This window comes from Melopsittacus undulatus, chromosome 1 (genome assembly GCF_012275295.1).
Source record: "Melopsittacus undulatus isolate bMelUnd1 chromosome 1, bMelUnd1.mat.Z, whole genome shotgun sequence".
Lineage (NCBI taxonomy): Eukaryota > Metazoa > Chordata > Aves > Psittaciformes > Psittaculidae > Melopsittacus > Melopsittacus undulatus.
The window spans coordinates 107850462-107863760 of record NC_047527.1 but is presented as its reverse complement, the minus strand read 5'-3'; the positions used below and the strand labels follow the sequence as shown (position 1 = coordinate 107863760).

The 13299-nt window shown below is 40.3% G+C and overlaps 1 protein-coding gene across 6 annotated transcripts in view; it reads right to left on the bottom strand.

The window, feature by feature from the left end:
* Window positions 1-1692: 1692 nt before the first annotated feature.
* Window positions 1693-13299, bottom strand: part of ZMYND11 (zinc finger MYND-type containing 11) — a 109081-nt gene continuing 97474 nt past the window's right edge. For all 6 annotated transcript variants that reach the window (XM_013129982.3, XM_005153033.4, XM_005153034.4 and 3 more), the window contains 4 exons: window positions 12135-12203; window positions 9983-10255; window positions 8769-8954; window positions 1693-4093 (listed from right to left, as the gene is read on the bottom strand). In XM_013129982.3, the coding sequence (XP_012985436.1) occupies window positions 3971-4093; window positions 8769-8954; window positions 9983-10255; window positions 12135-12203 (651 nt within the window). In that variant the 3' untranslated portion in view covers window positions 1693-3970. The remainder of the gene's footprint in view (window positions 4094-8768; window positions 8955-9982; window positions 10256-12134; window positions 12204-13299) is intronic.

Here is a 13299-nt window from a genome sequence, read left to right as displayed (position 1 = left end):
CTCTCAGTGCAGCTAAAATTGGCTGGGTAGCCCCTAACTACCGGTAACGAATCCCAAACATACTTCACATACTCGGTCATTTAAGATCTGGAGAGTCAAACGAGCCCTGAGCTGGGCAGCTCACTCCACCTAAAGGAAGCAGGAGGCAGAAACCACTGCATCTCCTTAGTAAAATAAATAAGAGTAATAATAATGATGATGATAATGACAAAAAAATAGCAACAACAAAAAAAGCCAAAGAATGCTTTTAAGACCGATGCTCTATGAGCATTAAGACAGAGGCCTGTTGGAGTGGTGAAGACGCAGCAGTGCAGAGAAATTCCTGCTCATCCCAAGAGTTGTAGTGGAAGGAAATTTGATGGATTTGGGGCAGTCCAAGGCCAATTAGCCTCCTCCCCTTTGCAGAGGTGGTGGGGACAAGGCCCAGCGTGGGACACACAGCAGGTCACAGGGGACCCAGGTTAAGCAATGCTGGTGGGAAGCTGCCATGGCATTTCCAAAGTGTTTAACCTGATTGCTTCTGATACTGACCCTATTGGTGACACCTGAACCAGCAACCACATGAGGGGAGGGGAGTTGGAGTTGCTGGGGAGCAGAGCCCTGCTTGGGGGCTGGCTGCAGTTATCAAACGGGGAGAAGACCTGGGAAAGGGAGCACGAGAGGGACGATGCTTCTTCCTGATCCCACTTTGCTGGCTTGAATCAGCATAACTGAGTCATTTACAATGCAGGCACGCGCTGTGCTGGCTATTTGTATTACATCGAGCTTCACCACGATCAATGAATAAAACTTGCACTCAGGCAAAATGCTATGACTCGTGTAAGAACAGAAAAGTTTGGAGAGTAAAATAATAACAGAGGCTTTTGAGGGATCTTGAAGTATTTAAAAGATTTTGTCATTTCTTTTTTCTCCTGGCACTTGCAGGCCTTGCCAGGTCTTCATTCCCACCGGGAAATGTTTCATTTCCACAGGGCGCCAATTCCCAGTGCCCCTCCTTGCAGCCCTGAAATCACAATGGGGCTCCAGCACAACCCACCCTCTGTGGCTCACCCCAAGATGTCCCCTTCTCTTAGGGGTGGCTGTGGGACATGCCCTGGGAGCACCAGCAGCAGCCTGAGCCCCTGGCTGCCTCCAGCCTGTCACTGGAAGCAAGGTCTGGCTTCGAAAAAAAGCAAGAAAGCCAGACTGCTTCTCAGGGCTGTGCACCTAAGAGAAGCACTGCTGCTGTCCAGGCTGGGGCTGGAGGCATGGAGCCCTCTCAGGCCCCTCATGTATAATTATTTCATTAACAAAACATATGAGACGCAGGCTCATGGCTGGTGGCTGAGATGGAGACGAGGCAGAGTGAGTGGGGCCACTGCTGGGTGGAAGCACAAGGAGAAGGGAGTCTGCGAGCTCAGGACCCGGCATTAAAACCGGAACATGACGGACATGTCCCTCAGAGGCTGCTGGCTCTGAAGGGGCTGGAAAGACTGACTTTGGGTGCCAGGAGATGTGTTAAGTGCTCAAGCCCTTGCACAGACTCAGCAACTCACCTTGAGTCAGGAACAAGGTCCCTGTGAGCAGAGGTACAGCTTCCCCCATGCACAGCCCTGCTCTTTCTAGGTAGGGAGAAGGGAAAACAGCAGACACACATGCACACCCCAGGACATGAGGACAACTGGCCAACATCAACACAGACCTTCCAGTGAGGGTTTTTTTAAATACATTTATTAACCAATGTTAACACATTAAATGACTCTATATATTGCTAGTCAGAGCAGCTTACAAAATGCCAGAATGCATCATAAACTGGACAGCCACAATGAATAATTACAATGTGCATAGTGGCTAAGCTCAACACTTTAATATAGCTTTATGATTTGCAGAAAAATTAATTTTAAATCATGATTCCTAAAACAATCAATTGTAATTTTACCTAAAACTTATACAAAACCAGGCCACAATCTTTTTTTTTGTTTTGTTTTGTTTTTTTTTTCTTTAAAACACACAGTTTTCACGCTGTAGTAACTTGGAAATGTGCAACCGTGTCAACAGAGACAAAAAAGCCAAAGTAACACGAATCTTACTTTCATGCAGCTATCAGTTAAATATTACATATTCTGGAATGATTTTACACCAAAAATATTTCCACAATAACTTGCTTTCATAGGGGTGGATCGAAGTTTTGGAACTTGTAAAGTAATCGAACAAGATTGAGTTTTAGTTGTGAAGTGTTTTACAGTCACAACACAGAGGCGACAAAAGTTAATGACACATTTATCAGGCAATAATGTAGCTATGGTAAGACGAGTTACCATCTACTTCCTATTTTTTTCCAATCAACTTACCACTTAATTTCTGCAACAGATTGGGCGTTATTTGGCAGCATCTAGTCAATTAACTTAGATCACCACTGTAAGTAAAGCAGATCAGGATTTCAGTGGTAGTTCACAGAAGTCTTAGTTATATTTTCATCTTTACAATGACCCTGACAAATCCTAGAGAAGACTTTTTGAAAGGCTTTCCTTCTGATTCTTCAGCTTCCATCGTTCCATCATGTAATTGCTTTCAATAAATATCAAAGATCTAAATAAATATTTACAAATTATTCCTCTAACTTCTCAAAAAATAGCTGGATGATTAATGGGCATATGACTCAGTCTAAGACCAGTCTTTGAGAGGAACTAAAATGCGGAGTCACTTGAAAAGAAAAGCTATTTAAGTAAGCTTTACATCTATTTAAAAAATTGTCTCTGAACATGGATGCAATTCATATATCTATATATAAAACAAACAAAAAGAAAATAATTTTTCAACTATCGATCCATTCCTATTGGTAATGCTTCTTAATCCAGACATTCCGCAAAATACAGACTTTTTACAAATCACGGCATCTTTAATACAAGAAAATTAACATGCATTATTCTTCATTCTGAGTACAGTGATGGAGCTCATTATTAGGCAATGACCCATTACTACAAACATAACGGCTTCTGTGAAACTTAAGTGCTTTTTCTCCTTTTATTATCAAGTTACAATGGACCAGGCGACACCAGATCATAGGCAGTCGAATGACGTTGGATTGGGGGGCTGTAGGGGGACGCCATAAACAAATTTGTATGCCTCATCGTTCCGTGGATGAATAAAGGTAGTTGGGTTTTTTTGTTGGATTGGGTTGGTTTTTGGCTTTTCTTATTCTTGTTACAAGCACTCATGTTAGGACAAAGATGAAATGTGCAAACTTCAAAATTTAAATATTCATTTTTCTCTAAGATCCAGCTCAGTAAAAGATTACCCCAGTTCCCTGTGATTTTAAACTACAAGATCAAAGCTAATATTTTGTTATAAAAGTTATATATTGAAAAGAAATAATGAAAATAAAACACAGTTGGGAAATATTTAAGAAAAAATACGCAGGACTAGCACCTGCTGTGTCAACCCTGTTCCCTAAATTCAATCATGTACCCACTGGTATAACCAATAGATAATGCCTTTAAACAGTAAAATTAAGCTGAACAAAACCAGCTCAACAAGGTTAAGAAATAAATGTTACATCAAGGTAGTATGCTTCGTTTTGCTGAAACAGTTCTATACTTCTTACATTCAGATCTAGTTTTTAAATGTTCCTTTTGTTAAACTTGCGTGATTTTCTTATTTTTAGATCTGCTGTTCTGTTTAAAGATTAAAATCTCTGTAAAACCTAAAAATGTTTTAAAATTTGCCGAAAATGCAACAAATCCTCTAGTTTAAAATTAGTTAAAGTAACCGGCTCCCACAGATGTGAAATTCATTTCGCCGACAAAATTTTTGGAGGAGCATTCAACAGAAGATTGAAATTACTGTGCAAAATTTCTGTTACGAAAAGTGTTTAAAGGCTGGTGCAAAATGGGAAGCAAATTCTAAACAATTTTGGCTTCTTGGAAACAAAAACCGCTGTGTCTGAGAATAGCAATCATCGGGGTGGTTTGCTAGGGGAGGAATAGCTCTTTCATCTTTTTCTGCGGCAGGTACGTTTGTGTTCGGCATGCCAGTGCTCCTGCTGACACTTGATGGAGCAGTAGGAAGTGTTCCAGCAGCAGTGGTACATGGCCTCCTCTTCACAGTTGTAGCACTGGAGAGAACAAACGAGATGAGATTAACACCCTGGTAGGATCCCTCCTTACCAACCACCGAATGTTCTCACCTGCTCCTGGATGCACCAGCATGTGCAGAGTAACACTTTTATTTATGCTTGGGGCATCCAGAGGCAGGAGGGCATTTTCCACATGCGCTGACTAAAGCAGCACTCTTTAGCAAATCTGCACAATGCTTTCATATCTTCCAGAGTCTGGAATATTGCTTTTCAAAAGAAATCATCTCTCACTTAGGAAAACTCATCTCTCAGGGCAGTGAACTGACATTTTTCAGCCATACAGTGTGTCTTTTACCCTGCATTTGTCTAAGAGCACCCTGATCTATGTCTTAAAAGCTGTAATAAATCAGCAGGCACTTCTGGTGTGAACAGCTTCTGCGCAAGCTTGAAAATCAGCATCTCTGAGGTTTCTTTACAAGTGTGATGTGTCCAGAGGTTTCTGGGTAGGATGGTTTTGGGCTAGGAAAAACTCCAAAGCCACAATACCAACATCACTGCAGGAAAGATTAATTTGTTACCAAGTGGTTTGTTATAGCCCATTTAGGGCAAGTCTGCAAGGAGGCCACTGTCACTGGAGTTTGCTGACCAACAGAAAGCGCTGCATTCTCGTGGAAAAAAAACCAACCAACCCTGTGCTGCATCAGTGCTACTAAGAAGCTCAAGAAGGTGCCTTTTCCTTCAAGTGTTCCAGAAACCAGAGAAGGCCTGTTGTACACAGGATAGCTACACTGCTCCATGTCATACCTGCCAGGAAGGCACAATACTCCTGAAAGAAAGAGATGCTGCACTGCCACAGAAATCCTTGTTTCTGGGGAGTGCTGCAGCAAAGAGGATTTCTACCCTGTCACATACAGAACACCCCCAGTTTCCTGGTAGCTGAGGAGCTACATGGAAAATAACCCTGCAGCCTCTGAGGAACTGAAAAAAGGGGATCAACATGCTGGTCAACACTATGGGTAGTCAATCACAAGGTATGGCACCCAGATGGGCAACGTGCCATGTCTCCAGGTGGGTTTAGAGATCTTACAGGAGTGTTGTAAAAGTATTAACTATCATTCTGACAATATCCTGAAAAGTAGGGTGACATTGCTGCTAAATGAACTATCCTTGAGAGCCAGATTCTAATGATCTCAGATTGTCTTTCTCAATTCAGTGTGCTCAGAATTGGAGAGCATGTTTATGAATCCAGTCTGAAATGCTTATTGCGTGACAGAGAACAGAGGGAGGGATATCACAGTCTGTGATATCTGCTATCAAACCACAGAATAACACACAATTTACTTTGTATGTCCTAGCTACAGTGTTGTTAATAAACCAGGCACTTACAAAGAAAACAAACCCAACTGCCTTAAAAGAAAACAAAAGCACACAAGCCTACACACTACTGAAAGGCAGATCCAAGAAAGCTGACATTTACGTTGGCTAAACTGATAACTATTTATTTACATCGGCAATAAAGGGACTGCCCTGGCTGCATGAGAAGGGAACCTCTCCATTTTCCTTTCATAACTCAGCTCCAGGGAAGTTTATTTGTAGAAATGACTGCAAACAAGTGTCCTCTCGAGAGCTGTTCTCCTGGTTTTTCATGTTGCTGGCTGCTCACAAGCCTCTGGGAACCATTAGGATCATCCGCTGGAAAGGTGCAGGCAACAGCTGTCTCTCCATTACACACAGCATGGGCCTCAGCCCAGAGACCAGCTTCACATCTGCTTGCTTGGAGAGATCAAAAAACGCCAAGACAGGAGAGGACAACTGACGTGTGGGTCCTGCACTTCCCTTTACATGTGTTGGCCATAAGTGTGGGATGTAAATCTCCACTTAAAAAAGGAAAATAGTGTCATCTAAGCTGGTACCAGCACATGTGGCAGAAAAGGCAAAATGCCAGCTGGCCTGAGGCCTCTTCTTTCATTTGTATTTTCCTCCTTCTAAATGTTACCAATCAATTGGGGTTTTGTTTCAGACAGCACACATCACAGACAATGCTCATTCACTTAAAATCAACCTGCTGCAACTTAGAAAAAATATACATGTAAATATAATTGAAAGAGAAGTTAAAAATTGTCTATAAAAATTATTTATGTGCCAATTTAAATGAGGATTATATGCAAATGAAAGAATTGGGAGAAATTAAAAAGGAAACATTGTTAAGACCAGCAGTGTAGCCCCTATTCTGGAGGCCATCAAACTGTCTTTACATTTCTTCCCTTCGACTGCTATTTACTAGAGGTAAATCCAGATCTTTAGGAGGTATAAAAATTAAATTGGGTGAAGCCAACTGTGACCAGTTAGAGCAACAGAAAATATTGTTCTATAACTATGTGTTAGGATCCTGAGAACTGGGAGTGCATCTTCTCATGTGCCCATGCACCACCGACAAAAAGATCCCTTGATCCCAACTGGATTTTTTTTAGGCATGAGAAAAAGACAACCATAGCGTGAATAACAGCAGCAGTATTCCCAAACCTAGACATCTGCATTATGCAAAGCCAGAGGTCTCTGCTTCTAATTAAAAAGCAAAGCCACCAAAACTCATTCAGAATGTGCGTTAATTACACGAGATTTTGGTAAGGAGGTATCATAACAGCAGCATACAAGAGCAGTACTACACACCAGGGACAGTCATTAATACCACTGAAGACAAAAACCACCGGGGAGTTCTGTAATTGGACCAACTCCAGCTGCCTGAGGCTGTGTGTTGGCAGGCAGATCCATCAGCTTGAATGCACAGGTGTTTATCCTTACTCTCCCTACTACCACATGCAAACTAGCTGCCTGTATGATGCCTTCATTTAAGATGGTGATGGACAGATAGTTTTGGGGCCACAGAAATGGGAAAGACCGTCAAATACTCTTTGTATATTTAATCATCTTGCTCAGAAAAAGGGTTTATGCACACGATTATAAGATACAGTGATGTAGTACCGGGGTACTCTGTATTAAGCTATATGATATGGTAAAGGTACATTGGAGTAAATGAAAGTAAGTTTCAGGGCTCTCATAAATTCTGCCTTCAAAAACACCAAGAAGTAGCTGTTGTTAAGTGTCCAGGCTCACAATCAAGTTACTGTGATTGAGTTACCATGTGTCAGCTGAATGGTCACAAAAGTTCATATGTGCACTCTTAACTTTTGACAGAAGAGAGCTCATTTGACATTGTTCTATAGTGGGCAAAGGCAATTCAATTTCCCTCTCAAGTGCCACAGGCAAAAGCATCATGCAGACACCAGCAGCTGTGATGCATTAAACACAGTAACTTGATCAACTCGGAGACCTAAATAACTTTTCTGGTCTGCAGAGAGGTAGATGGAGAGGAATTCTCTAACTGACAAAGACCCAAGCACTGCAGTATTGTACACCCACAGCAAAACCTCTACTAGGAACAGAAATGAAGACCCTACAGGAGCTCTGGCACTTGAAGTACTTCTCTTTACAAAAAAGTCATGACAGTGATAGTCTGCAACCAATTGTCTCGCCTCAGTAATTTTTTCACTCTTCTACAGAGCAGAGTCATCTCTGCAGGGACCATCATTTAATCTGTAGGAACAAGGACTAATGAGGCTGAACACAAACAAAGAGCCCTTTACAGCAGAAAACAAACAGGAGTTGCAGCACAGAACCAGAGCTGGCTATCCCCGGCCTCAGTGGCAGTGGGACGGGTGTCCAGCGCTGCTCAGTCCAGCGTGCCACCTTGTGGCAAGGCACCCGCATGCTTCTCAGCTGCATCTGGCAAAATCAAAGCTGAAAAAGAGGCGTACCCAGCCTCCTGTATGTTATAGATAGCTTATTACAATGCACTGTGATTTCCCGAACGATGGCTTTTAATTCCTTGTTCTATGAAAATTAGCAAAGAAATAGCGAAGTTTATATTGTGTGCAAGGCTCACTGCTCCTCAGCATAATGGTTTTGACCTGTACTCAAAGACTAGCATCACAGTATTGCACTACTTCCAGTTGAAGAGATGCTGTATAATCTTGCGAGAGAAGACACTTCTAGGTTGAAAAGAACACAGAAAACCAGAATAACAAAGAAAACTAGGAAAAAGTTTGCAGCATGAAACAGAATAAGTAAGTCAGATGTCTGTTTTCACTTTGGTAAAGGGCATACAAATATGTTTTTTGTAGGCAATGCTGCAGATTTGGGCTTGAGGACTGAACAAGGGAGAGGAATATACTTCAGAAAGTAATGTCTTATATACAAAAGAACATAAAAGAGCTGCAGAAAAATCTAAGAGAGGAAAATGCCAAAGGATATCATTACCAGCATTATTAGCTGGGGAATCCAAATTGATGCAGCCAGATACTGTGTCCTCTGGTACCCTGAGATCAAAGGAGTGTCAAAATAATGTAAAACGTCTCATATGGAGTAAAACATGTCTCATATGGAAAAAAGTATGTTGATACAGACACCTGACTGGACTCAAGAAGATGGTGCTGTTAACACCACATAATTAAGATGGAAAGTGATCGGAACTTTGAGTCAAAACTTGGAGGTTAAGAAAATTTGAAAGCAGTAATATGGAGGAGAAAACCTTAACGCTGAAAGACCAGTGAAAGAGCGGTGTAGTTAAAAGTGAGGAAAAAACCACCTTCAATTGGCCTGCAGTATCCATTATACTTCCCCACTTACTCTCTTGTAATAAATTTTTAATGCTTACCCACTGCTTCTTCTTGGTCTGGGAAATCAGTTGCTTGTGCTGGCCTGCTAGCTTCTTAATTTCTTCTAAAAATTCTTCTTTGCACTTCTCCTTTACCTGCTTACATTTTCTGTCCATCTCTCCTTGTGCGTTGGCCACAGCTTTATTTACAGCCTGCCTTTTCTCTTCTTCCATCTCTGTACGCAGCTGCCATACCAAAGCCAGGAAAACAAGTCAGTGGACAGCTATTGGAATAAAAGTATCTTCTTTAAACCTCTACTCTTTAAGCCTCTCTTACTGATGTAGCTGGAGGTCACATAATTAGAGATTTCTCCTATTCGGAAATGTTCAAAATTAAAATGTCCTTTTATTTCTGTTCTGCTAGGCAACTACAGAAACAGCTTAACAGCTCCCATGTATGTTTTGACAACATTCAGTCTACAAATTTATGAATTTATCTTAGACACAGATTTTGTCTTTTCCAAATCTACAACTACATACAAATCTACAGCAAGGGCACAAAGGAAATACAAAATAGAACATCCCTGAGTTCAGTAAGAGGTACCTTTTAGGATTCATTGTTGATGGGATTCCTTTGCCCTTGATCAGTTATCTAAAACTTTGGTGTCTTAATCCTAAAGGATCAACAGTTGAACTCCCTAGGTTCATTCCACAGTCTTTCACCCTGAAGGAAATTCATCTTGAATTAAGACATGCACTTAAGAGAGAGATGAGACAAATAATCTTCTAAATTGTCCTGCTCTCTCCAGCTCAACATGGCCAGGTCAGGCTTCAATACTGAATTTTAAACAGGTTACCATTAAATACGAAAATTCAAACAAATTTCAGCAAATCTATTTGTCTAAGTCAGAAGATTGACAAAACAAGAATTATTTATGAGTAGCACTTAAACAATGCCATTGTGTACAAACACAGCCGACAACGGAGAAAGAGGCTTTGGAAATGAATGTTCATGAATGAACAATTAGTTTCATTTTTGAATTTGATTTCACTGGACTCGAAGCAAAAAAAGCAGTTTTCTGCTTAAACTAAGATCTGTTGGTATAGAAATGGTCTAAAAAGCAATAATGAAGATTGGTTTTATGTGGTCTTTTTGGGAAAGGTTTTTAATTCATTTTCTTAAGTGTAGATGTTACAAAAATAAAGAATGTGAAAAAAACTGACACTCCTCCTCTCCTCAAACCAGAGTGTAGGTGGTGTTTGACAAGTGTTACCTTTTCTACCGCCTCTCGCACAACTCTCTCAGTTTCTCTTTTGTGATCAGCTTTCATCCTGTCCTTGAAATCATTAAAGATTTTGGTGTATTTGTCATGGCACATGTTCTGACACACTCCATCATTACTGGTCTGGGTGCTCCGATGCAGCATTTTTGGAGAAGAGGCACTTAACTTCTTGGTCTGAGTTGAGACTGAAACTTTTTCAATGGGCTGAGGCATTGTGGGAATTTCCTGGCTTGAACTCACTGCTTCAGTTTCAGGTTCTGGCTCCTAGAGAGAAAGAACAAACTTGTAAATCCAGGTATCAAAATAGAACAAGTTAACTTTCAGTTCTCCCAGGAGAAAAAAAATGTTGCAGGACTAATGCCAGCGCAGTTAAAGGTGTCTGTTGAAGACCTTTAGTGCTAATGGGATATGGGATCCCTGGGGAAAAACAGCATGACAGTGGGTAAGCATTTTGATCAGGCTTTCATCCAGAAGGAAGCACATGTATGGCCCATCAGTATGCCACACTCACCAGCCTCACTTCCCCAAAAGCATGACAAACATCAGAGGCTATACTGAATCACAGAAGATCCCTTGGGATGACTAAAGTTTTGCTATAGATTTCCTCCTGTACCATTCTGCCTGAAGAGATTGTAGCTGTGTGGTTAAGGTGCCTGAATTGTTTTGGCAAACTCTGGGCTTACTCTGGCCCAACAGAGGCTTCACTGGAGTCTGTAATATTCCATTGATTTCATAGAACTGCTGCAAAGATTGATTAGTACTTCAAAGGTGCTTTGAAGATGAAAGGGTAATGAGCATCTGAGTCTTGCTTCCAATAATACAGAACTAGACTTGTATGACCACAGAAGCTTTCTGCGATTACACAATTATCAAGAAAGAAGTCATAGTTACAGTAGTGTACTGTACTGAATTTAGCTGCCTATGTTATTACACTGTAGTATCAATTGCTCCTGATCTTTAGAACAGATAGAAGTAATATCCCTGCAAAGTCCTACTGACATTTGAAATGCCTGAAGACACAGATGAACATTATTTGAATTTTTTAAATTTAGATTTTTTTAAAGCTCATTCAGCAGTGTTAAGAATAAGCCCACAGTCCTTGTACACGAGACTTGCTCAGAACTGGACTCTGTGCCTGGCTGTGTGATGGGGCACTGCTCACACCAATCAAAAGGCTGACTGTGCCTTTTGCAGCCAATTACTTTCTAATAGGTCACTGTGACTGATTTCTGGATCACTGATCATATATGAGCAGAGCTAAGAAGGCAAATGTTAAGACATAAATTTATGAAGCAAATTACAGTATCTGCTTGACAGAAAATACAATCAAAATGACAAGACATCCTAAACTGTAATCTCCCTATCTTGCACTCAAATATAGTCTGTGCCCCAGACAGCACAACCTGTGTGTCATCGCCTCCATCAATGAAGGTGCCTCCTGCAGTATCACATACAATGGGAAGTCAGGTGCTCAGGTATTAGGAGTGGCAATGTCTGTATTTCAGGAACCAGGGCCATCCCACATAACTCTGGTGGTAAATACCTCAACCATCCTCTATAATGGAGTCCTAAATTCTTTTCTGAGGCCTGCATGTACATGCAACTTTCTCTTAAGTGTTCAAAATGCAGCAGAAGCAAGTCCAGAAAAAAGTACTCAAAACTCAGGAAATAAGAGATTTACGGCAGTCTCAGTAACTGCCCCCTTGTGTACAAGCATAATAATACAGTCCCTTGGTTACATGATCATTCAGTGTGCAAGCTGGATAAACAAGGAAGGAAATTCCACAGACAAAGATGGATATAACATTTTATAAACATAATATACTTGATTGTGCAGAATACTTTTGATTTTCTGCTGTTTATAGGCTTAATAACCAGTCTGAGTTTGCCATTAAAAAAAATGTTGTAAGCTGACTGTTAATTTATGCATGATACAGAATATTACCATGATGACACCAGTGGTTTACATGTGGGAGGTGCAATTATGTTTGTTAGCAAGGAGGACCAAGCTATGGGGCTGAAACTTTCAAGATTAACACTGTAAAATCAGTAAAAGGTGACAGAACTTGAAGGAGTGCCTGTGAAAATTTCAGACTTTTTGTACTGTGCTATCTCTACAAACATGGTAATTGAGGTTACTTACTTCTTTCTTGAGTTCCACACTCTGGTTACGTCGTCCTTTCTTTGCTCTTGGTTCCTGAGTAACCTTCAGCTATGAACATTAAGAAAAGCACATTGAATCAGTCAGAAAAACAGTTTATAAGTTCATTGTAACATAACTGATGTACATTCTTATTTTTTTTTGTGATTATTTGCAATTATTTTATTTAGCAAATACAAAGTTGAATACTGTTCTTACATGAGAAGTACACACAATAAACTTTCCATGTTATCACTGATGACTACGATTGTATAAAGGAATAAAACTAATGAACAAGTTCTAACATTCAATATCTATTTGCTAAAATGCACTTAATCATTCTTTTCTTAATTTCACATACCAGTTGAAACATGTGTTTCTGGAACGTTCTCATATCAGTGACCATAATTAGGCAGCAGATCTTGTTGGAAGCCAGAAACCAGCAGTAATTATAAAGAGAATGTAAGTATGTAAGGATGGTATGATTATCTAGACTTACTATAATTAATTGTAACTGTATGTTTGGAGTGGTATGAAACTTGATGCTTAAGAATAAAAGCCAATTTCCAGCAAAAGAAACAAAAGTGAGATCTAAGTGGGTGGTATATTATCTTACAATGGGTTATAGAAAAGTTCTGATTCCTGTCTTTGAAGTATCCAGTACTAGCTAGTGTTAGAACAGGATACTACTGATTACTACAGAGCACTGACAGCTACTCTTATGTTTCTGTATCTGAGAAACCAGTGAAATAGATATAAGCATTAACCAAGTGCAGGATGAACAGCTGGGTTGGAGCAGAAAATATGCAAATGGACACTTCAAACCCTATGACTGAAACTTCTGAAAAACTGGGAAAATGCCACTGTTATCTTTCATAAATATTATTCGCAACCATTTTCCTGTTTCATCATACATTGTTGCATGACAGCATACATGACATTAAATAAAGGGGTTACAACGGGTAAATAAGCAAATCAGGCTAAAAAAATCTAAACCCACTTTGATAAGGAGCATTCCCTTAACACAACATCCAGTTTTATGAGCTTTAAGTTTTTAGCTGCAAATTGATGATAGACCTGCTTGAAAAAAGGGCAAAGGAAGAGGGTCAAAACATGCTGACTTTTTATATACAGGCTTAGAGAGAGTATAGCTGTTTTAAATGAGGAA